Source organism: Pipistrellus kuhlii, unplaced genomic scaffold, assembly GCF_014108245.1.
Source record: "Pipistrellus kuhlii isolate mPipKuh1 unplaced genomic scaffold, mPipKuh1.p scaffold_m20_p_2, whole genome shotgun sequence".
NCBI lineage: Eukaryota > Metazoa > Chordata > Mammalia > Chiroptera > Vespertilionidae > Pipistrellus > Pipistrellus kuhlii.
In genome coordinates this window covers 22320216-22347111 of record NW_023425515.1, presented here as the reverse complement: position 1 = coordinate 22347111, position 26896 = coordinate 22320216, and the positions used below count along the sequence as shown (strand labels likewise).

The 26896-nt window shown below is 32.9% G+C and overlaps 1 protein-coding gene across 1 annotated transcript in view; it reads left to right on the top strand.

Annotated features, from left to right (window-relative positions):
• SI (sucrase-isomaltase) overlaps positions 1-26499 on the top strand; it is an 86789-nt gene extending 60290 nt beyond the window's left edge. The window contains exons 34-49 of the mRNA XM_036445860.2: positions 1127-1189; positions 1608-1724; positions 3358-3442; positions 5045-5183; positions 8701-8834; positions 9815-9849; positions 9939-10055; positions 11969-12117; positions 14699-14783; positions 14866-14922; positions 16324-16448; positions 19209-19297; positions 22496-22545; positions 22798-22965; positions 26007-26185; positions 26415-26499. Of these exons, the coding sequence (XP_036301753.1) occupies positions 1127-1189; positions 1608-1724; positions 3358-3442; positions 5045-5183; positions 8701-8834; positions 9815-9849; positions 9939-10055; positions 11969-12117; positions 14699-14783; positions 14866-14922; positions 16324-16448; positions 19209-19297; positions 22496-22545; positions 22798-22965; positions 26007-26075 (1482 nt within the window). The 3' untranslated portion in view covers positions 26076-26185; positions 26415-26499. The remainder of the gene's footprint in view (positions 1-1126; positions 1190-1607; positions 1725-3357; positions 3443-5044; positions 5184-8700; positions 8835-9814; positions 9850-9938; positions 10056-11968; positions 12118-14698; positions 14784-14865; positions 14923-16323; positions 16449-19208; positions 19298-22495; positions 22546-22797; positions 22966-26006; positions 26186-26414) is intronic.
• Positions 26500-26896: the final 397 nt, after the last annotated feature.

Here is a 26896-nt window from a genome sequence, read left to right as displayed (position 1 = left end):
ATAGATATAGATAGATAGATGATATAGATATAGATATAGATATAGATATAGATATAGATATAGATATAGATATAGATATAGATATAGATATAGATATATGAACATTAGGGGAAGCAGGGGGAAGGTCATAGAAAATCTCTAGGTAAAATTTTTGTAGCTTTTATGTAAATTTGAAAATAATTTCAAAATTAAAGGTAAAAATAAAATGGGGGAAAACTATGATAAACAGTGAAAAATTATATTTTAAGAAATATGCAAGTATGGACATAAAAAGGGATTTTGTTCAACCTGCTTTCTTGCCACTCTATATTTCTGTACTTTTTCTGTATGCTTCTAATCTCTAATCTATGCTTCCACTTTCAGTAACAAGTACTTTGTAGGTAATTAGTCTTTTGAGATAATTTATAATTTTATATGGGACCTTCTAATTTCTACAACATAGAATCAAATTCCCAGACATCCCGTGTGATTGGATTGGGTCTGGATTTTGCGTGTTTGTGGTTGAGGTGGAGGAAACATTGTTAGGAAAGAGGCCGGGCAGGAATGGTGATGGAGGTGGAGGGAAGAGAGAATGGGATTTAGTACAAACTGTGAAACCAAAAAATGTATTTTCCCTCAACAAGATATCATCCAACTCAGATCTTCATTACCTTTTACATAAAAATATATTTACTATTTTTATATTTTAATCCTGGAATAATTATAGAAACAGTTTTAATATACTACATTAAATTAAATTTAGTATATGGTTTTCATATTATTGCTTCATCAGACTTTTGGTTTCATGAATCGTTTCAAAATCACTAGCTACAGCTCTGGTTGGCTTTTTATTTCTTATTTACCACATTAAATTAGAGATTAATATAGGAAATGGGAATAGTTTGAGAATAGCACATATTGTAAAACGAAAACTGAAAAAGCTAAATGAAAGAATTACTGATCTGGAATCTTGAGTCTATAATATGCCTCTAAAACTCTATTATAATTTATTTACAACATAGTCATGTCATACTGAAGTTATTTTAAACTGTTTTCCAATTTCTTCTTCTTCTTCTTCTTCTTCTTCTTCTTCTTCTTCTTCTTCTTCTTCTTCTTCTTCTTCTTCTTCTTCTTTTTTTTTTTATAGGTTTGGCCAGATTTACCTAATATAACGATAAATGGAAGTCTGACTGAAGATGAAGCTGTTAATGTAAGTTTTGCATTCACTAATTATATAACTGAAAGATATTTAGCACTTGGATTTAATGATCGCTTTGACCAATGATTCATTTAGAATATTTTCCCGGAAAAGTAGATGGCTTATTTTCTAATTCTCCTCACCATGCACAGGGCAAAGGATAAGGTGTAAAAACTTCCCTATCACTCTGAGAAGCATTGAAATACATTTCTATATATTTTGAACTGTTTATTTACAATCCATAAGAGAACCCCAGGCTGTTCTCTCTCTCTCTCTCTTTTTATCGCTGATGGGGATAGGAGGAAAATCATGTACATTTATGGAATTCAATTGTTCACATCTTGTGGATCTGACAGACAAATGTCTGACTTAGATGCACATGGTCTCTCATTTGATTTTATGATTTTTGGTGTAAATTTTATCTTCACAGGCTTCCAGAGCTCATGTCGCTTTTCCAGATTTCTTCAGAACTTCCACAGCACAGTGGTGGGAAAAGGAAATTGTAGATTTTTACAATGACCAGATGAAATTTGATGGCTTGTGGATTGTAAGTAAACTTTGAGTAATTTATATTCTATGTCAGAGACTTTTAACATATATGCCACGGCAGGCACAATGGTGTGCCACAAGAAATTTTATAATATGTGAAACCTAACTATTTTGTCAGGGGCACTGACTTCTATCAAATAAAAAATGATGATAGCCAACACATCAATAGCCATCTGGTATGAATGAATCAAAATTATACCTATTTTTTGTCATATTGGCAAAAATGTATTTTTGGTGTGCCACAGAATTTTAGTAATTAGTTTAAGTGTGGCATGAGATGGAAAAGCTTGAAAATCACTGTTCTAAGTTATTTATTGTGTATTGATTATACAAAATTCTTACTAGATTCTAATAGTGTCAACAAAATATTTGTGAAAATTAGCACATTCACATTTTCATAAAGATTTCTTATTAAAGAGGTTGCTAAGATACAGTTTTATCAATTCGTGTACATGAATGCTATTTTATGAATATTCAAGTTTAATGCTTTCTATTTGACCAAGGAACAAAAATAGCCTAATTTTCTAACCATAGGTGCTTATAAATATGTATTTTATTTTCATTCATTGTAGGTATAAACCTCACACTCAACTTTCTATGATGTAAAAAAATCATAATCTCTTACATATTAGACAATATTATTTCTCCAACAATCTCTTACTATACTTTTATTTACTACCTTAAATATTGTTAATAATATTGATAATAATATAATTTTAATATAGCATAAAAGTTTACCACAGAATATTTATTATAAGAGATTTTATATACATAATACTGCTCTAGATTTTTGGAGGTAATGTTTCTGTGTTGATTTTGTAACAGGTATGCATTAATTTACTTGTTTGAAGAAACCTTTAAAAAGATGCTATTATATGCCCATCTTGAGAATATAAAATTGTATAAAGAATCCCTTTTTTTAAAATTAATATTAAATGCAGATTTATTTCACAGGTAAAGTTATGCACTAAAAGAGATTCCATGTAAAATATCTCCAAGAAAGATATCTTGATCCAGAAAATACAAATTTTTCTTCAGATGGAATAATAATCTTTAAATGGTAGCTAATATATATATATATATTTACATATATATATATATTTACATAGATAGATAGATAGATAGATAGATAGATAGATAGATAGATAGATAATGGTCCCTTTATATGTGGGAACTAGGATCCTGAAATGTGTTCTCTGATATTATCTGAAGTTTTATATAATTGTAAGCTACATCTTATGATTTTAAAATCCATAAACCTTTGTGTTGTTTTTTTTTAAAGGAATTGATCCAAGGCATGAGTGTTCAAGAGAGTGCATAGGAGAATATACACTATTATAATATAACTTTATGTCTAGAAAATAAAAAAAAATCACTTTTATATACATATTATATCTATAGAAAAAAATAGACATTAAATTTGTCAAAAATTAAGCAATGAATTATATAAAAATGAAACACTGAGCTAAAGTCTTTAGTATCATTAAAATTTCTTATTTTTTGCCTTTTAGAAGTGATTAAATGTCATTACTTAAATATGCTGCTTGACCTTACTGGTCCTCTGAATTAGTTCTCTTGAGAATACACTTTCTAAATTTGTTTTCTGTTTACTTTCTTCCTTTCTTTTAAAGGATATGAATGAACCATCAAGTTTTATACATGGGTCAACTACTTCATGCAGAAATCAAGGGTTAAATTATCCACCTTATATGCCAGGTACAATATTGTTGCTTTTACTTTAATGTAATATTATTATTAATTTACTTATTAGGTTTATGTACTTTATGTTTAGAGAACAGGATTCACATTACCAGTTCTCACTACCCATCTTCACACTGTACCACACTTCAATCTATTGACAATATTATTTAACACTATTTTGGGAAGAAAAGTCAAGAAAAAATGTTCTATTATAAGAACACATTTCTAAAGTGTTTGAAATCATTACTTGAATTTTCATAAGTCTTTTCACAGATTTAGAAATTCAATATTCCTTCTAATAAAAAATAGAAAGCCTTTATAGATATTTTTTTTAAAAAAGTTTCTTTACTGCGGGGGGGAAATGGTAAAATAGAAACACTTTTTTGGTTGCCCCCAATGTGGGAGGGAAAGGTCCTGTCCTTTTGTATTCATCCTCATACTTTTATGTGGGTAATAAACTTCATAAACTATTTACATAAAGTAATGGAAAATCTCTGAGAGAAAACAAAAAAAAAGTATCTTAAACTGAGAAAAAGTGGGTCAAAAACTAGTGTTGGTTCTTAACCCCAAACCTTATATTACAATTTGATTTTTTTAAAAGTCTATTTAATCAGTTTTTCTCATCTAAATGAGTAAAATATAAAACACATTTAAGAGTACATTAATTTTTCTTGTTTTTCTTTTGTTACTGACTATAATAAAAAAATTCCCATATTTTTCAGTCACAATGATAACTACAATTTATACTAATATTTGTAATATGCAAATTGGTCACAGTAATGACTGAACAGGAGGCTGTGTGGGGTAACCAGGCCAGAAGAGGGGTTAGTGAGGGACAACCAAATGACCAAACAGCAGGCTGCATAGGGCAGCCAGGCTGGCCCAGGGGGACAATTGGGGGCAACCAGACTGGAAGGGGGTCGTTTAGGGGTAATCAGGCTGGCAGGCAGAGGTGGTTAGGGGTTATCAGGATGGCAGGAGGGGAAGTTAGAGGTGATCAGGCAGGTGAGCAGTTAGGAGCCAGTTGTCCCAGCTGTGAGAAGGATGTCTGACTGCTGGTTTAGGCCTGATTCCCTGAATTGGGCCTAAACCAGCAGTCAGACACCCCCCAAGGATAAGGTGACCAGATCGTCCCACTTTTGGCTGGACAGTCCCGATTTCTAATAATTTTTCCTGCGTCCCATGGCATTTTTAGGAAGTCCTGATTTTTTTGAAAGATTGGAAAGATTGGACAGATTCTTTCCCAAAAATCGGGACTTTTTAAAAATGTAAAAAATTGATAGAAATTGTTAGAAAAACTGTGGGATGATCTGGTCACCTTACCCTTGGAGGGTGTCTGACTGCTGGACACCAAGGGACCCGTATTAGAAAGGGTGCAGGCTGGTCTGTGCACTGGGCCTATAGTCAATTATAATTATAGACTTTTTTTTTTTTACATTTATAACATTGGCAACATGTACAAAAGGTTAAAATCAGTAATATTTAAAGCAAAGTGTAATATTTTGGTCAAAAGAATATATACTAGTAGTTGTCTTTTACACAATTTTAATTTAGGGCACTTGATAATATATTAGTATTTTTTTCACTGTTTTTCTTTCTTTCTTTATTCTTCTTTAGCACTCACAAAAAGACATGAGGGATTACATTTCAGAACCATGTGCATGGAAACCGAGCAGATCCTTGAGGATGGAACATCAGTTTTGCATTATGATGTTCATAATCTATATGGCTGGTCACAAATGAAACCTACTTATGAGTAAGCAGTATTCATAATTATCCTTTCTGACTTGACATCATTGAGATATTAGATTTAATGTTACCTATTCTGAGAGTCCTTCTTTGCTGTCCTTATTTTTTAGCACTTTTCTTTCCATTGTTCTCTGTAGCTTACTTGGTCCTTCATAACACTTAGAATAATTTTTTCCTTCTCTTTCTTCTTTTCTCTCTCTCTCATCTATTATTGCTTTAAATTTTACCCCATTTTCAAAAGAATATTAGAGTATTTTACTTTGTTCCCCAAAATGTACTCAGCTTATAGTAGCACAACATCTAAAACATAGTAGGTGCTCAACAAATAGTTTTGAATAAATGAATAAATAACATATAATCTGTTATCATTAATTAAGACATTAAGGCTTGGGTAAATATCTTAGTTAAATTCATTACTAGCAAATTAGATTATGTGAGAATGACCTTGAGCTTCTCAAACCTTAATGTCCATATGGAAAAAGAAAAAGCAAAACACTTATATTAGGCCAAAGATAATGGAACACAGACCATCCTTTGAGTATCAAGTCTTTATTGGCACTATCCAATAAACTTCCTACAATGATAGAAAGGTTCAATAAATTTGGATTGTCTAATATGCAGCTATTAACTATATATATTGCTGCTCAACACTGTGCTTAGTGTGATTCAGGAATGGAATTTTAAATTTCATTTCATTTTAATAAATCTAGATTTATTAAATAGTCCATTTGGCTAGTGCCACCATATGACACAATGCATCCCTAGAACATTACATCTTGATTACACATTGTAATTGCCTGGAGATTTGTAGTAAATTCTGATTGAATTGGTCTACAGTATAGCCTAAAAGTCTTAATTTCTAAAAAAAAAAAATATCAAATGATTGTAATTTTAATCTAGGATTGAGAATCACTGCTCTAGTATATGACTGAAGTAGGTAAAAGAATGAGAATAATTTTGGATTAAAGAATATAGATAATATTTCCTCACTTAGTGAAACATGCTTATACTATTTCTTGCATGAAACTATTTTTCAACATAGAATATGTGAATTACTTGAGATATTATTACATGAGTGAATGCCTACAAATCCTATACTAATGTAAGGTCACTCAGATCATATACAAAGACTAGGAAATGACATTCTTAAGAGTAAACAAACTGGTCTTTAACAATGCCTTTTATTGAGAAAAGCATATTTTTTTAATTAACCCTGCTGGAATATAATAATGGAACACAATTATCTTCAGCTAACCCCGCATTACCATAAAAATATACATATTAAAAAGAACAAAAATATTGAAAATTGACTCATCTTTCTGGCAAAACATATGCATTTTAAGATGAAAATAGGTAATTTAAAGGAAACTGAAGGAAAATATTTTTCTTCAGAGGTTAGATAATTGAACTTCTGGAACACATTAAAGAATCTACCATGGTCCTGACACATTGTGGAAAGCTTAGTAAATTTAAACGAGTCAGTTATTATCCCACTATAACTATAAAAATTGTATGAATAAATTAAAGGCAACCATAGATAAAATTTTAAATAGTTGACATTTAAAGGTACTTGGGGATGTTTAAGGTCCATTTCAACTATTAAAAAACATTATGGTGCCGAAACCGGTTTGGCTCGGTGGTAGAGCTTTGGTCTGGGGACTGAAAGGTCCCAGGTTCGATTCCTGTCAAGGGCATGTACATTGGTTGCAGGCACATCCCCGGTAGAGGGTGTGCAAGAGGCAGCTGATCAATGACTCTCTCTCATCGACGTTTCTAACTCTCTATCTCTCTCTCTTCCTCTCTGTACAAAATCAATAAAATATATATTAAAAAAAAACATTATGGGGAATATATCAGTACTATCTTCTGAAGAACAACCTTTAATATAAAGTCATAAAACATGTCTTTAATAGTTTTAATTTTGCTCTAGTAGATACATTTTTCAGAAAAGAATTCAACCATGTTTGTTATTTAAATTAAATAGATTGAAGTTTTAAATGTTGAGTTAATTTTTTTCTTGAGTTATTATTCTAAGCCAAGTACTTTATTAGATTTAAGGGGTACAAAAAAGATTAACACAAAGTCCTTAACCTCAGGAATCTCAAGGACACAAGGAAGAAGCTCTATATGTAAACAAATCAGTACAAACACTGTGGTCCATGCTATAGCAAATTAATGATTAGATGTTGTTGATCACATGTTAGTGAGTTGTAGGGTCTGCCTAGTTAGGTATTTGAAGTATTTTCTCTGAGGTAGATCTCTATTTCTTATGCATATACAATTTATTTTGAGTAATATATAAAAAAGTTTTTCCAATTAATATAATTTTCAAACATTCTATTTTACATATTCTTATACTGCAGTATCAGAGAGAGAAAGAGAGATGTATGTAATAAACAGCAATGCGTTATTATTCACACTAGAATGCACAATAAATCATTAAAATCATTCTCCAAAGAGTGAGGATGGGAGGACAAAAATGACCTTATTTGTAAATTCCATTCTCTTGATCTGGCTTTTAATAGATTCCATTCTTAAAATATAAAAATTACTTTTATTTTTAAGATCCAGGAAAGACTTGTACTCTTTAACCTAGCCTCTAAAATAAGAGATATTATAACAAGTATTCTCTGCAGAGTAATACAAAGATTAAGTATTAAGCCAAAAATTAGAAGGGTTTGGACCTTCAATAGTTAGAACCTAGAACTTTATTGAAGAGAATACATTAGCCGAGACTGGTTTGGCTCAATGGATAGAGCGTCGGCTTGGGGACTGAAGGGTCCTGGGTTCGATTCTGGTCAAGGGCATGTACCTTGGTTGCGGGCATATCCCCAGTAGGGGGTGTGCAAGAGGCAGCTGATCAATGACTCTCTCTCATCGATGTTTCTAACTCTCTATCTCTCTCTCTTCCTCTCTGTACAAAATCAATAAAATATATTTTTTTAAAAAAGAGAATACATTAAAGTAGAGTAAAATAACTTCATTAATTTTTTTAAATGTTTGGTTGATTTTATAATACAAATAGTTGATTTAACTTAAGTCCATTGAATAAATAAATGCAGACAGGCCACTCAGGTATGTCAATCTAGTAAATGTTGGAAGAAAAAAGATATCCTTCATATTCCTGAGAATCTTCTAATATAGTGAGAGAAGACTCACATATAAAGAGCTAGTTGGCCGAAACCGGTTTGACTCAGTGGATAGAGTGTCGGTCTGTGGACTGAAAGGATCCAGGTTCAATTCTGGTCAAGGGCCTGTACATTGGTTGCGGGCACATCCCCGGTGTGGGGCGTGGGGGAGGCAGCTGGTGGATGTTTCTCTCTCATCGATGTTTCTGGCTTTCTGTCCCTCTCCCTTCTTCTCTGTGTAAAATCAATAATATATGTGTGTGTATGTATAAGAGCTAGTTGTAATAAGAGCCAACATACCTATCTCAAATCAAATCCTTTTTTTTGAATGGAGTGGTTAAAAGTAGAACTATTTGAAGAAAATACCTAATGTAAATCCTTCTTGACTTTGATTAGCGCAATGCTGAAGGCAACCGGCAAGAGAGGAATTGTTATATCTCGTTCCACATATCCTACTGCTGGACGATGGGGGGGACACTGGCTTGGAGATAACTATGCACAATGGGACAATATGGACAAATCGATCATTGGTATGTGAGAGTCACCATCTTTATCATTATTCTTTTGAGTTTTCTGTTAAGTATTCACTTTTTTTCTGGCATTTGTTCATATACCTTATAAGTGCATCTCTGAAAAATGCTTTGGCCTAAGTCTTATGATGAATAGCCCCATGATAAAGTACAATAGTGGTCCAGACATCAGGATCTGGGATTATTCTGTAGAGAAACTAATGATTTCCAACTAATTTGATTTGAGAAAATAATTTCATCATTTCCTGTTTCAGTTTCTTGGTTTGAAAGGGCAGGAGATGGAAAAGATAACATACTAAGAATAGAAATAAGTAGAAATTCTAGATTCTAGGGAATAAGAATCACTCATACGAAGTAAAGAATTAAATATTTTAAACCACATTTAGAAAGAGATTTCTGGCAATGACTGGGATGAATAGTAAATAAGACATTATCATTTTAAAGAGCAAAGGAATATTTTTCTGTTTGAGATTTGGTCTTAAAAATGCTTTACTATTCATTTAGGTTTCAAGGAAAACATAATGCTTAGAAATATCCCTTTAAAAGAAGAGTTGGGAAATCACATTTTATCAAAGTGATCATTCCTCAGAAGATTCTATTAAACACTAATAATTCAATTTATTTCAAATTATAAGATCTATAATTAAATAATTACAAAGATAGCCTTTTATTATAAAACATGAAATCAAGGAAATAACTGTCACTTGTGTTTATAATAACAACTTTGTACTTTAAATATGTTATCTTATAATGTCAAGGATCCATATCCTGTTTTATTTTTATAAATGTCATTAACACTATAAACTTAAAAGTATGAAAATTATAAAAATAAATGATAGAAAAGTATGTTGATAATGGGGAAAAAAATGTTTCAATTAGAGGTTGGTATTAGAAATGGAACATCTTTATTCCTAAAAAAAAAAAAATCCAAATATATATTAAACTGTAGCTTTCTAAGACATTTTTTCTAATTTTTTAAGGTATGATGGAATTTAGTCTCTTTGGAATTTCATATGTAAGTAATTCTATTCCTCTTATCTTTATCACTTATAAATATTTTAAAAAACTAACTTGAAACTAATTAAATACAACCATGTATTTTAGACTGGAGCAGATATCTGTGGTTTCTTCAATGACTCGGAATATCACCTCTGCACCCGCTGGACGCAACTTGGAGCATTTTATCCATACTCAAGAAATCACAACATCGAAAAGACTAGGGTATGTAATTCTTGCATTTACTGCCTTTTCTCAACTCTCCCCCCACCCCCACTCCACTAAACATATGTGTTTTTTAATAGAATTCACTCCACCTCACTGATTTCCAGGTGAATGTTTTGAACCTCCATACATTTACTGAGGACCTCTAAGCACTTAATTTACTCTATACTTCTGGGTTCAAGATTTGGTTAGCTGGCATACTTACGGCTGTTCTATATAATTTTGGAGTAGCTAGGAGGAAAAAAAAAAATGTCTCTGGAACTTCTTCCAAACCAGAATAGAACAATAACAAAAATGAGCTTCAGACTAAATAATTAGTCATAAAAGCCATTTGAAACACTAGTGTCAATGCATGCAATTGGAAGGTGTAAAAGGCACATGTTAAAACCAATGAGTTGAAGAATTGAGCAAGAAAAAGGAGAGGGGAATCATGAGAATTTTTTTCTGTGTGATGACACAAATACACTCTTCACTAAGTTGTCAGAGAAACTTTTGAATGAGAAGGGAGATGGTACTAAAGTTATAGAAAAATATGAACAATTAGAAGCAATGTTTAACTAAGCAATAAATTTTATGAGATTGACTTTCAGTGAATAAGTACAGAGGAAAAGCACATTCTCAAAAGCACCTAAGAGAAGGTTGTGGACAATGCTAGGCTTTAAAGAATGAGTTCTAGCCATAGTAACTGAATGGCAGAGCTCACCATGTGATTGAAATGTGTTACTCAGAAAATTTTATTCAGAATAGAGGAGATTTATTTTAGAAAGTGAAAACCTATAATAAGGTAGAAAAAAAGTATGTGAACATACTTTGGAAGAATTTGAAAGTTGGACAATAGAGATATAACTTGATGGGATAGAAATATTTAACAGGAAAATATAACAATAACACAATTTAGAAAGTTGTACTATTAAAAAAGTAGGGTATGAATCAATAGAAACCTAACCATGGATTCATATAACAAGTATTCATTAAGAGTCTACTAATTAATGCCTACAAAATTCTGCCCTATAAATTAATGCAATGTAGGAAGGATAGTGATAATAGATAATTATGTGTATATTTATATTTACTTTTTTAATTATATACATATATTTATACATTTATATAAAATGCCACATGCAAATAAATGCATGTGAAGGAAAAAATGGAGTAAGTTAAATAGAGATTTATGGGGCTTCTGTTTTAGAAGTGGGTCAGGGAATTCTTCTTGGATGAAGTCATATTAGCATTTGAGCAGATAATTGGGTAAAGGGAGAGAAACCAATATAAATATATTAGAGGCCCAGTGCACAAAATTTGTGCACAGGTGAGGTTCCTAGGCCTGGCCAGCTATCAGGACCGATCAGGGCCAGGCTGATCAGGGCCAGGCTGGAGAGGAGGTGATGGTTTTTTACCTGCAGATTGCATCCTAGAATAGATTTGGGCATGTTCTTTTTTTTTCTTGTCCAACATGAATTAGGTCTTCACTTCTTCATATATAATTAGTTATTTAGTACCATTATTTATTTCTGATGAGAATATCCAATGTGCAGGGTTAACATGATGGGCTCAGCATGTTTCTATTTATTTTAATCTATTTTTTATGGCATTTCATTTATCTCCTAGACTTTGGACCCTACCTATACTGTTTGTCATCATAGTTGACAATGTATTTGTCACTAATTGAAATGTGAACTGCTCTTTACATATGATAACTTAAATTAAATCAAGCCAGGGAGTTAATGTTCATTTTTCATGTTTAAATGTTAATATTGTGCTTTCTGTATGAGATAGAAACATTTTTATGATGTAGTGTATTGCACATGACAGTGAATTAATATTATTGCTTTTTATTCTCCAAATATGTATTTCAAAATTATGTTTTAAATAAAAATGAAAGCTTATAATTACTTCAATTGTGTTTATTTCAGAGACAAGATCCTGTTTCCTGGAATCAAACTTTTGTAGAAATGACAAAGAATGTTCTAAATATAAGATACACTTTATTGCCATACTTCTATACACAGATGCATGAAGTTCATGCTCATGGTGGCACTGTTATCCGACCTCTGTTGCATGAGTAAGTGCAAATATTTTCCCTACCATAGACAGATAGCTTCCAATTAATTTACTCAATAATATATTTTAGTACAATGTACAATATATTTTTAAAGATCTTGAAGCATTTTACATTTCCTCTACCACCAGAACATTTTTTCCCCCAAAAGAATACCCACTTAAAAACATGTTTGCATTGTTTTGAGAGAGAGAGAGAGAGAGAGAGAGAGAGGGAGGGAGAGGATGAGAGGGAGACATAGATGACAGAAAAGAATTAACTGGCTGCCTCCTACATGTCCCTTTCCGGGAATCAAGCCACCAAGTCAGGCATGTGCTCTGACCTGGAATCGAACCAGGTGACATCTTGGTGCGTTGGACAATGCTCAACCAACTGAGCCATACTGGTCAGGGCCAATATATAATATTTTGAATGTGAAACTTTTTCATTATTATTTTAGTGTATATTTTGGGTAAACAAACATTTTCATAAATAAATCTTCTGATGGGTAGATTTATATATGCCATTAAAAATGAAGCAAAATAGTTATTTAAAAGTAATTATTCTTCCTATGAATAGCTACTGTATTCCAGATGTTATTCTAGATAAGTTATATACTTTATTACATTGAGTATTTTTAAAAAAGTTTCCTACATTAAGCAATCTTGTTTCTGCATTATGATTAAATTAATTGCAACTTACAGCAGTTAAGCAAATCTTTATATATATATATATATATATATATATATATATATATATATATATATAACTTTATATATATATAACTTTATATATATATAACATATATATATATATATATATATATATATATATATATATATATGCCTAAGCAACCGGCCAACTGGCCAACAGTCTGGTAGCTATAACACATACTGACCACCAGGGGCAGACTCTCAATCCTATACTATAGGCATGGAAACATGGAACAGACTGATGAATCCCAGAGGGAACTGGGGAAGGAGAAGGGTGGGATGAGATTAACCAAAGATCTTATATGCTCACCAGAGTCCTGGTGCATGGATTTATGCACCAGTGAGGTCCTTCAGCCAGATCTTCAGGGATTGGGTTGAAACAGATTCTCCAACATCCTCTGAAGGGCCCCAGATTGCCAGAGGGCACAAGCCAGGCCAAGGGACCCCATCTGTGCACAAATCCGTACACCAGGCCATAAGTTAATTCATAATTGAAAAAAGATTACACCTCTTTTTGTAGGTGTGCTAATTGGGTACCTTAGGACAGTTTTAACATTCTCCTTAGTAAATTTATTTGGATTCATTTTTAAAGCTCAAACTGATATATGGATAAATATTGACATTTTATTCTAACATTTTAGCTTATTCTATTTTTAAGACAAATACAAGCTGATTCTTATTGTAGATGTTACAAAAAAACAAACAAAATACACATTCATCAAAAATACAAAGAAAACCTTAAAATAATCATAGTATACTTAGCTACTTGTGTATCCTCTATTACCAGAATAATTGAAAAAGGCAATTTGTTATATTGCACTATTGATAAACCAATGAAAATTACACAGCATAAACATTTACTCAAATTGAACAGTAGTAACCAATGTAAAATTCCCAAAATAATAGCATGATCATTATACCTTAAATTCTAATAAGATGAATGATCCAGCTTTCTAAAAATTTTTTTTCTTTCTCCCTATATTCAAATTACCATCTCTAGTTGCTTTATTAAACCATAATCCTTTATTTATTTCTGGTTACAGCTTATTAATCTCTTGCCTCTTTCATTTTCACACTCCTCACTCCTTTTGTCATCTCCCTATAACTTCCCAGAATCAAGTATCAACTCTGGACTGAGTCCCAGTCAGAAACATTATTATTAACTATGCAAATTCTTGTCCTGTTGAAAACACCTAGGCCTTTGCTTCCATTGGAAATTCATGGAAAAGTAAACCTAGAAGTCTGTCTTGGCATTAATCTGTTTGTAATAGAACAAAACATAACAACAACAACAAAAAGAACAAACATACAAACAAAATTATACTTCAATTTAAATAGAGGAAAATTGTGACTATTTAATTGTGTCTATTCTCAAGATTTTATTCTTTCAAGTGATTTATATCTCAAATTCAGACCTCTAGTAATATATAAACGAACCTTTAAGAACATATCAACCCACTCTTCATCAAATTCTAATAGAAATATGATAAGCAAACTCATTAAAATGACCAAATGAACATGCTTGCCTCACACTTTTTTCACAGGATATTTATAATTTTTGTTTTCTAGTTTGTTAATGTTCTATTTCTAATTAATATTTTCAAATTAAATTTCTCATGTAGTGGTCTTACAAGTTCAATTACAATTCTCTCCATTTTGTCAGGAGGTTTAGTCATGGTCTAGATTTACTTCTCAAATATTGAGTAGTATTATTGCACATTGAATTCCAAGTCATAGCATTATTTATTTATTTATTTATTTATTTTTCATTATTTGGTTTCCTTTTCAATTCACACAAGCCCACACTGCAAAATGTGATTTGAGTACTTATTTAACAGTATCCAGAAGAGGTAAAGTTTTCTGATTAAACTATCTATAAATATTTTGTCAAGGTTCCATAAGGAGAAAGCTACCTGGGATATATTCAAGCAGTTCCTGTGGGGCCCAGCATTTATGGTTACCCCTGTATTGGAACCTGTAAGTCTTACCACATATTTTTGTTCATAAAGCATTTTTCCTAATTGACATATTTTAAAATAACTGTATTTTTAAATTCCAGTATCAGACTGTTGTAAGAGGTTATCTCCCTAATGCTCGGTGGTTTGATTACCATACGGTAAGTAATTAAAGAATTCTGGGGAATTTACTAAATAGAAATGGGTTTAACTCTAATGATCCTAACCATTCCATTAATGATGTATTTGATTTACTTTCCACTTAAAATGAATAAGTTACTCTTTGCTAATTAGATCTGAATAGAATGAACACATGGTAAGAGAGTATTAATTTATTCTGCCACAGTTGATCATGTAGTCATTGATTTATTTTACCAAATAAACATGGGAAGTACATATTGCACATCAAAAGGTCATTGCCCTTTAGTGGCTGTGCAAAATGATGATTACAGGTAATGCAGGCCTCCCAGGAATAATGTATGTGGCAGGCAGAAATAGTTTTAGAGACCTTTTGAAAATCTGTACATTGCCTTAGCCAGTTTTGCTCAGTGGATAGAGCATCCCTCTGGGGACAGAAGGGTTCCAGGCTCCATTATGATCAAGGGCACATACCTGGGTTGCAGGCTTCTCCCCATGCAGGAAGCAGCCAATCAATGATTCTCTCTCATAATTGATGTTTCTCTCTCTCTCCCTTTCTCTTTGAAATCAATGTAAATATATATTTTTTAAAATCCATATATTTTATGCATGTGAGCATGATAAGAATAAGTAGTTGTAAATTATTTTCAAAGCTACCACGAGACCAACGACTGAGTATATGCTTTAAAGAACATAATCTTTGTAGTAAATGCCTGTGTCTTTATTTTAAATTAGAGGCCTGGTGCATGAAATTTGTGCACGGGGATGTGGGGGTGTCCCTCATCCCAGCCTGCACCCTCTCCAATCTGGGATCCCTCTCATAATCCAGGACTGCTGGCTCCCAACTGCTTGTGTAACTGCCTGCCTGCCTGATTGCTCCTAACTACTTCTGCGTGCCAGCTTGATCACCCCCTAATTACTCCCCTGCCAGCCTGATCAACCCCAAACTGTTCCTCTGCTGGCCCAATTGCACCTAACTGCCCTCCCTTGCCAGCCTGGTCATCCCCAACTGCCCTCCCCTGCTGGCTTGGTCTCCCCCAACTTCCCTGCTCTGCCAGCTTAGTCACCCCTAACTGCCCTCCTTGGCTGGCCTGATTGCCCACAACTGCCCTCCCCTGCTGGCCTGTTTGCCCACAGCTGACCACCCCTGCTGGCCTGATTACCCTCAAGTGCCCTCCCCTGCAGGTCATCTTGTGGTGGCCATCTGTGTCCACATGAGGGCAGCCATCTTTGACCACATGGGGGGGCGTTTTGTCTGTTGGAGTGATGGTCAATTTGCATATTATTCTTTTATTATAGAATAATAAGATAGGATTGGAAAATGTGTCATTTGATTTTATAAATGTGCCCTCTCAAGTTGCAATATAGCTAATAATTCCACTTCTTGCTGTTTTTGTTCTTCCTTCCAACCCTGTCATTTCAAGGGCGAAGACGTTGGTGTCAGAGGAACGTTTAAGGATTTTGATGCTCCCTATGATAAAATAAACCTTCATGTTCGTGGTGGTTACATCCTACCATGTCAAGAGCCCGCCCAAAACACATTTCATAGGTAAACAAAGGGGTTACAGAACTCAGATTAAATTTTAAGATATATCAGCTAGAATTGCCAAGGATTTGGAAGGGTCTGAAATTCTACCTTAGTCTCAAGCTTACATATTAGCCTGCTAGTTTCATGGAGCTGAGTGAGAAGCAAAGAGCCTTTCTACTCGTGGCATGTCAAGAAATGTGACCTTCATGTTTGCTTCATTTTTTCCTGTACCCAAGTCCTATGGGGGTGACATGAATTGGCCTAAAGATAGTGCATATGCAGGAGGTTTGAGACACAGCTAAGGAACTCCAAGATCAAGGAAACTCAATTTATTTTATTATCAAATATAAACAAACCTGTGTTATTCTTTGCTTTGCATTATTGTACTGGACAATGATTTAAAACTTTATTAAACACTGCCCTGTGTTCCACTACCATTTTCTTTAAAAGGGTATTTTAAAGGATAGGATAGTAAAAAACTGTCAGTGCCTCTGAATGCAAGATATGCAAAAACTTGAGAGACTCATGGAAAACTATCCGAAAACTTATCTTCCCTCTTGTAATAAGAACATTTATCAAACTAATATACCAACTAAAACTTACTATCTTCTGCATGAATATGCAAAGGTTTTGAGAACTAATGTCTAAGTTCTCCTTTTTTATTTTTTCCTGCCTCTGGCATGAAGGAATACTATGAACATGATGTGTTAAGTGACCCTTTTTTAAACTTTAAGCGAATGATGTTCAGAAGGTTTCTCTGAACTTCAAGCTTTTCTGTGCCTCCCTCTTTCAGTCAAATACTCTTTGACTCACTTTAGTCAACGAAAGTGTGGTTATCCACTGATGATTTCACTACTCCTTCAAATACTAAGTCTACTGCTGCCCAGAGAAGACCCGGATGCAACTCTTAGTAGCCTGGTCCCATTCAAAGTTAAAGGATGATTAAGATTTTTCTGTCCATTGTCATTCACAGGAGATTATCTGGCTAAGACTCTCCTCTCTTCTTTGTTCCCCAAACCCCTATCAGATCTGAATTAAATGAACACACAGTGAAAGAGAATTCGGTTATTCTGCCACAGTTGATTGTGGTACTTTCTCCCTCTCGTTCAGCAATATGTCCAGACAGTGTTCTCTGTGACTGCCATAGTGTCTTTGTTTCCACTGCCTGAATTCAGACTTAGACATTCAGGTTCTAGAGGACTTAGTCCCTCTAGCTCTTGTCTTTCCATACTGCATCCACTCTCTTGGTCATCTACATGCTCACAACCCCAGTTGGCATGAGTAGTGTCCATTTTCTGGAGCCATTTAGATAAATTTGTATCAATATTCTACCTTGGTATCAATTGAAGATAAGGAAAATGATCTTATGTGAAAAAACGAGGGCTTCATGGAGGGGTCCCCTGGTGTTCCTTGAAGTATCCTTTTGTTATGAGAGAGAAGATTCTGTGTGTGTGTGTGTGTGTGTGTGTGTGTGTGTGTGTGTGTAAATAGGATATTGGTTAGGTAAAAGTAGTTTTACAGTTATGAATACACAAAGCGTAGAATTCATTGTTGTATTGTTATTGATTTATTATTGTATTATTTTCCACATGAACAATTGTAAAACCACTATTGTCCCAGCCTGTATATGGAGCAGAATGCAAGCTGTGAAATTCCTTTGAATCTGTTTTTAAATATGTTGGAAAATTGTTAAGTTAAGCCAGAGTTTTATTTATTTTATTTTTTTTTAATATATTTTATTGATTTTGTACAGAGAGGAAGGGAGAGAGATAGAAAGTTAGAAACATCGATGAGAGAGTCATCGACCAGCTGCCTCTTGCACACCCCCCACCGGGGGTATGCCCACAACCAAGGTACATGCCCTTGACCGGAATCGAACCCTGGACCTTTCAGTCCCCAAGCCGACGCTCTATCCATTGAGCCAAACCGGTCTTGGCTTAAGCCAGAGTTTTAATGTTGATTATAAGATATACTTATCTTCTATACCAGTAAACTGAATTAAAATACATACATATATTCATGCTAAGACATGCTAACGTTTCTACATGGAAAATACCAAAGTGCTATGATGGTATAAATTTTAGATATTTTAGGAGACGTCCATGGCAGTACAGCCTTCAACATTTGTGATAGGAGGAGCAGATAGCTAAGCATACTTTGTCTGAGAAATCTTTCCTTACTAGTATGAGGCTGTTAAGCCAACTGTCCCATACAATGAACATGGAAGCAGAGAGTTACAATAGTTTCTAGACTGGCCTATGTAGGCAAAAGCTTGAGATATTATCCACTCTAGTGATAGGACTTACAACTTGCTGGCTACCCTCCACATTCTTATTAACAACTGCCAATTATAACTCAGTTATTTACATATGGAAATGTGGGGAAGATATAAGGCATAAGAGATATAAAATACTACAAAATGATTTTCTGTTTAATGATCAATGACAAGATTACCAGTAATAAGAATAAATATGTCCATAAACTTAACATGGTTTTAATTGTTATATATGAGGCCTCTCCTGATTTATTTTAGAAGGTGGATCTTTGAGACCAAAATGCATGTCTGGTATTTTCATTAAATATCAAACATTTTATGAGCTATGTCATTCCCATAAACTCATAAGAAAGAGTAAAGTGCTTTACTTTGTTTGTCTAAAACAGTTGCATTCCCCTTAAAAATAGTCTTAGTTGTGTTATCTTGGATATGTATATGGATGTCATATCATAACAACATATAAGCTACTCTATAAATATTGATAAAATGATATTTCTTCCTTGTAGTCGGCAGAATTACATGAGGCTCCTTGTTGCTGCAGATGATAATCACATGGCACATGGATCTCTGTTTTGGGATGATGGAGAGACTATACGTGAGTGGTCTATTTAATAGATAAATATAGCTGATAACATATTATCATATCACTTATATGTTGCCTATTATTGTAATTTGGAAGCTTAATAAAAGTCTAATAACATTATGCAAAACTAAAATAGTGTAATAAAGAGTTGAATCATTTTTTAAAAAAGTGATAACTATTTTAAGAATTTCTTCTTATCTTAAATATAGTTCATGTCTATGGCAAATGTCTGGATAACAAGGAGATTCGCTTAGGCTGAGATTGTGTAGCGATCATCTTTGTTCTTCTAGAAGCTATTCCAGTGATACTCACATAATAGACATTCACTATGTATGAGGTCAACTGGGCTGAAAAGCTGTGTTCCATGTGTATGTACTATTGATGCTTAAGGGTGCCTCTAAAACATGAGCTATTTCAGAAACAAAATTCATGTTTTGCCTCTGAACTTTATAGTTATTTTGTAATTTTTTTTTGGTTTTTAATATCCAGCATTTTGATATGAAAAATTTAAGGATTTAAACTTAAATCTATATTTACTCTATGACAGTTCCTGAAGACCTCAGTGGATAGAGCATCAGCCTGCGGACTGGAGGGTCCCAGGTTCAATTCTGGTCAAGGGCATGTACCTTGGTTGTGGGCACATCCCCAGTAGGGGGCGTGCAAGAGGCAGCTGGTCGATGAATCTCATCGATGTTTCTATCTCTCTCCCTTTCTCTCTGTAAAAAATCAATAATATATATATATATATATATATATGTATATATATATATATATATATTTAAATGAACTGTTAAACTTTAGCAGTGTGGGCTCTGCTGACCATTGTTATTAGAATCACCTAGGTACTTTGTAAAGAATGATGATTCTGAAGAAGGTAAAGGGGGATAAACAGTGATAGAAAGAGACTTGGGGTGGCAAACACAAATACAATATACAGATGATGTACTGCAGAACCATATAACTGAAGCCTGCATAATTTTATTAACCAAGGTCATCCCAAAAATTCAGTTAAAAAAGGAATGCAGATTATGGGGTCCATTCAGAGTTCATTAATTTGGGAAGAGGTCTAAGAATCTGTCTTCCAGTAAAATGTCCCCAGGTGGCTATCATACTGGTAGGGGATTAGATTTACAATACTAGCTCTACTAGAGAGGCATTTTGAATATTCTCTTAATAAAAACCTTACTCATAAAACTAACATCTGTGTGGAGCTGAAGTTCTCATGGGCTGCTCACTGTAATTTAAATAAATTATGCATAGATGAGAGATTTTCCATTTATAGTAAAGGCATGTATCTTTCCTCAATTAAAGTAAATTGTAGTTAATATTCTGCAACCTGCCGAAACCGGTTTGGCTCAGTGGATAGAGCATCGGCTTTCAAACTGAAAGGTCCCAGGTTCCATTCCGGTCAAGGGCACGTACCTTGGTTCCAGGCACATCCCCAGTTGGGGGTGTGCAGGAGGCAGCTGATTGATGACTCTCATCAATGTTTCTAGCTCTCTATCCTCTCTTCCTCTCTGTAAAAAATCAATAAAATATATTTAAAAAAATATTCTGCAACCATAAGACATAGGAATCTATTAGCAAATAAAATATATATTAAAAACTTGATATAAGAATCATATGAAAATATTTTAAAATAGAATCATCTAGTGGTTAGCAAGATTCTTACCATAAAATAATATTAAAAATCTCAGTATTTTATGATTTAGACTAGGTTGAAGAATCAGTGAGAATCCTATGTGGTAAAAGTCCTGATCTTTATGAACACATTAACTGAAGTTCTACTAACCTTTATCCTATTGAAGTATTGTTGCAGTCTTTGTTTGTTTTTTAAACATTGGAAAGTAACTGCACATAATTTAGATATTCAGGCAAGCCAAATAAATCCACTTTTTTGGTTATATTGTGCAACCTCACTATATTTGTTATAATTGAATATAAAGATTTAAAAAGCTCTCTGTAATTTCTTGAATAAATAGCAGCAATACACAACAAATACTTACAGACTTTGAATTTATTAGATCAGAATCTTCAAATAAGTTTTCTCTCTTAGCAAGCTTGTAATCTAGTTAATATACCTCCATCTGAATAATTAAGTACATTCAGATTTCATAGAATATTATTATTTGTTGTTATGTTCTTTCTTTCAAAGAAAAAAAAATCAAAACAAACTTATTCTGACACTTGTGTATATTAAGCAATTTTCAGAGGATTAATGAATTCAATGCTGGCATGTATAAGTGGAAAAGGGAATTAAAATGTATTGGTTTTCGTCAGGGAAACTGGACTTGATTCCAGACCTTGATAATGAAGATGGCCATCAACTTAATGATGGGTCAATTTAGGATTTTTCAACTTCATAATGTTGTCAAAGGAATGCACATTCAGTAGAAACCACACTTTGAATTTTGATCCATTCCTGGGCTAGTGATAGGCTGTATGATACTCTCTCGAGATGCTGGGCAGCAGCAGAGAGCCACAGTTCCCAGGATCACGAGGTTTACCAACCCCTACTCTGCAGTATATTCTGGTCAGCTTTTCTGGGTAGTGTGTTTTCTACTTTCTGTATTCAATACATTTCAGAATTCAACAATTTATTATAAACTGGATTCTGTGTTAGATGATTTTGCCTGACAGTAGGCTAATGTAAGTGTTCTGACTATGTTTAAGGTAAGCTAGGCTAAGTGAAGATGTTCATAGGTTAGATATATTAAATGCATTTTCAGCTTACTATATTTTCAATTTATGATGGATTTATTGGGATATAAGCACATTATAAGTAAAGAGGCATCTGTAATTAATTGTTTCACTTTGGGCCATTTACTTAACTTCTCTGGAATTTGCTTTCCTCTTCAATATTGTGGGACTGATGATAACACATATTTCAGAATAGTATGATAAAATACTTAGAAGTTGGCAAGTATTATAATAAGCACTTCATACATTATAGCAAAGAGCAATTTTCAAATTAGTTTTAAATATGGCAGAATTATAATTCATATACAGACATGAATATAGACCTTATGTTTTAGAACCATTTCAGGCGACTCATCCAGATTTTAGTGTTGCTGAGACTGTGTTTGAACAAGTTAAATATAATACAACGATGATTTGAGCCCTTTATACTGGGAAAGTCATGAAAAATATATTTGTATTTGCTATTCTTCTTTGGAAATATAAATATATCACTTTTAATTTTCTTTACAGACACCTATGAAAAAAACCAGTATTTATTGGCACAATTCGATTTGAACAAGGTATGTATGTATTCGTTACAGTTAATTTGTGTGCAATTTTGTTAAATAATATTTGAAGTTTTATATCACACTTTATAATTATTTTGTACTTAAATATTTATATTTGGTATTTAACATACTTTATTTCAAATATATGAATAAACAATTTGCTGTACTCTGGATATATTTTGGTTAACAGATACATATTTTTGAAGTTTAAATTATTGGGTTTTTTTCAAATGAAGAATTTAAATTATTTCTTTGTCTTTGTAGACCACCTTGACAAGCACTATATTGAGAAATGATTACAAAAACAAAGATGAAATGAGGCTTGGATTCATCGATATATGGGGGATAGGAACAACTCCTATTAATAAGATTACTCTCATATATAATGGAAATATTCAGACACTTAATTTTACTCAAGAAGCAAATAAGCAGGTAAGTGATATAAGAACATAGTTTTTTCTATGGATAAATTTTAAGTATCTACATAGATGTATTTTATTTCTCAGCCTAAAGAAACATAATTATGTGACCATAACCTTTCTTATTTATTCTCATTGAACTTCCATATCTATTTTCATATTATCATCCTTGAAAAGCTATCAGACAAGTCAATTTAATGGTATTTATTTTAGCTTAACATATTAAACCAAAATTACATTTTACCTTAAACTTCTATTAATAAATTATTGTCCTCCATGCATAATAAAATGCCTCAATTATTTTCCCCCAAAATAAAATTTCTGCATTTTTCAACTTTTAATATATATTAGATATATTTGAAAATTCTTGCAAAATTAATAAAATTGTCTATCAGCACTAATGAATAATTTGACATATATGTGTATGAAGCTTTAATTCATAGATTGAACAAGAAGTCAAAATTTTTATGTTAAAATTCCATTACTGATAGTAATTAGTCTTTTATTTTGAACAAATAATTTAGGCTTTTGTTTTCTTTGCAATAAAATAGGAACATGCAACGAAACAATCTCTTAAGCTCCTTCCAATCCTAAAATCTGTGGAACTATGTCCTATAAAGGTTAATTTTTAAATAACATATATTCTAGAAACCAATTAACTATTGTGATTGTTTGATCTAAGTTTAAGGCGACATGTGCACCTTATGTGTGCACATATCTGCTTGTGTTTAGAGTTGAATGGAAACAACTACCTACTAATCAACCAGTCTCTCATGTGAATTTAACTTATACAATACCCGTTGTTTGACTGACTTCAACTTAAAAACTAATAATTTGTGTCTTGGATACAGTGTGAGGTCCTGATAGATTTTATAGGGTGTGAGAATTAAACATGACCTTAGGGGCCATTTAATCCAAATGAAACTGTCCTATTGTTACTTTTGTAGTCATGTGGGATTTCCCCTTTAACATGACACTGTCTTAATTAAATTATTTAATTTAAATACTTTTATTTCTTTATATTATATAAAGTATAGAAAATTGGAGTTGTGTATACTTAACATCCTTTCTTAGTAAAATAAAAGTTGATATCCAAGAGCCTCACTATACTTTTTCTTCTTTTTAACATTTTACTGGATTTTAAAATTCCAGTGGAAGGGAATCACTGATTTAGTCTTACATGGCACACTAAGAAACAGTCCTGAAAAAAAATTAATTCTCCAGGAGTAAATATTTAATACTTATCAGTCACAATTTGAAATTAGTTTTGCTGAACTGCCTAATATTCAACAGATTAAAAAAAGCATGGTTTTGCCTTACATGTTTTCTTGCTCTTTTTATACTACTACAATGGTGAAAAGGAAAACTCATGGTTTTTACTATAAAAATAAACTAAATACAGTCAGCTGAACAGTGTTAAATATTTTAGCATGCCAAGTATTATTTAAAGTTTATTTTGACCAAATTCTTGGCATAAAATATACTATTTATAAGGAAAAGTTCCTTCCACTGTTTTCAAGGATATTCACACAAAATGTTAAGTACTAAGAATAAAATTTTACAATGTTTTATTACCTCAGGATTGCAAAAGAAGATTTTATTTTTACTAACAGTGGAGCATTTCCTTTAAGAACATTTAAACAAAACAAATATTTATGAGCACCTACTACAATATTTTCCAAACCTTTATAAACATATGGTAATATAAGAGTGGTCAATTTCTCTCTGCCCGATTTTTCTTCTCCATGGTTGTGGGAATCACATGCAAAGGATGGTTTAATTGTCATAAGAACACAATTTTTACAACGCGTTCCTAGCAATAGTCATGTCTAGTTGCCTTTTGTACAAGTATTAAAAGCTATGTGATGTTCTTATTGCTTTTAACTTTGGTATTCAAAGAACTAGGTTAGCCCTAGCTGGTTTAGCTCAATGGATAGAGCAGCAGCCCAGGGATCAAGGAGTCCCAGGGTTTGATTCAGTTCAAGGGCAAGTACCTTGAATAGAGGCTCCTCCCTGCCCCAGGCTTGGTCAGGGTTTATGCAACAGGTAACCAGTGGATGCCTTTCTCTCACAAGGATGTTTCTCTCTGTCTTTATCTCTCTCTTCCACTCTCCCTAAAAAAAAAAGTCAATAGAAAAATATCCCCAGATGAGGATTAACAAAAACAACAACACAAAAAAAGTACTAGGTTAGGTTTTAATGTAAGATGGGTCAGTTTCAAACATAAGTAGTGCATATTAAGACAGTTCTTCAACTATTACCTTTCTAAACTCTTTTACCCTAAAATGTGGGAAATGCATCCTAAGATGCTGGGCTTTGGTGAAGAATAAATTTTATAAAGCCTCTGGGTAAGTGCTTGGTATTCAGTAAGGACTAAAGAAAAGGTGATTCTCTTCATCTTCTCTTGCACAAGTGATGATGGATTCCAAATTTTCTGAGCTAAGGAACAGAGAGTATTAGAAACAAAGCAGCAATGCCTACTGACATCATGCAAAACTGTCACAGATGATTATTTGTGCTCAGCTGCTTAATTGGTCACCTCCAAAATTAGTCCCTAAGTGGTCTATTTGAGACTCTCTCCCACGAAAAAGAGTAACACAGACAAAACTGAAATAATTTGGTAGTAAATTCAGCATTCTTAAGCCTTTTAAATTAAAACATGTTTTAATATAAATGTTGTGTGTAGATGGCTAGATAATATTTAAGGGTAGGAAGCATAGTGCAAGTGTGAATAACTATATATGTAGGACTCAAGGAGAAAAAGTAAAGTAATAGAATCAATATAATTCGTTAATAGTCTTAGTTGTTCACTTTATTTTGAGACTCATCCCATCACTATGGGATTTATTTTCATCATCTGAATAATGGGTGTGTTGGATAAAATTATTTCTGAAATGGTTGTGAAATCTCTGGAATAAAAGATTCATCAAAATGAAAAATAAAGTACCGTATACCTTGTTTACTTAGAATACTTTTATTTATTTATGGATATGATTTTTGTTAAAGTAATGGTTCTGATTAAACAATTAATTGCCATATTTCTTTTTTTTTTAGAAATTAAATATAAATCTGTCAGCGAATAATATTATTATCAATGAACCAATACAAATCAGCTGGTCATGAAGATCATCATCCATTCCAGTTGCCAAAGGGACATTAACATCTGGATTCACATTTTACCATACTTATAAGCCTTCCTCTTCATTGGTTTCTTACTTTGTTTAAAATACAATTTTCAGCAGAAACTGGTTTAGCTCAGTGGATAGAGCATCAGCTTGCGGACTGAAGGGTCCTGGGTTTGATTCTGGTCAAGGGCATGTACATTGGTTGCGGGCACATCTCCAGTGCGGGGTGTGCAGGAGGCAGCTGATCAATGATTCTCTCTCATCGATGTTTCTAACTCTCTATCCCTCTCTGTAAAAAATCAATAAAATCTATATTTAAAAAATAATAAAATACAATTTTCATAAGAGCCATCTAAAGTTATTATACAAATTGAATACTGAAAATGATGACAAACAAATAAATAATAATTTTGTTATATTAATGTGGCATAGAATCTATTTTTAAACTTGTATAGTAGGATTTAAATAGTTCCTTTACCCTTGCTAAGTATCAGTTAAAACACCACATTACCACCAACAATATTTAGGTTGTGAGATTCTTCCAGATTTCAAGAGACTGACTCAACCATTAGGTTTTATTGTATGTAAAAAATGTTGTGGAGTCGAATCCTGGATTCAAAATAAGACCACTGGAGGCTGCTAAATGATTAAAAAAAAGCAGGCAAGGATTTATTGAAATGACCAGGACGGCTGAGGGAGCACCACACGCAGTTGAAGTCCACACTCCCGACCAGGCCATTTCAGGTGTAGGCAGTTCTTTTAAAGGTCTAAACCACAAAAATTTTCCTTTATTCTAAATTCTAAAGGCTGAGAACACCC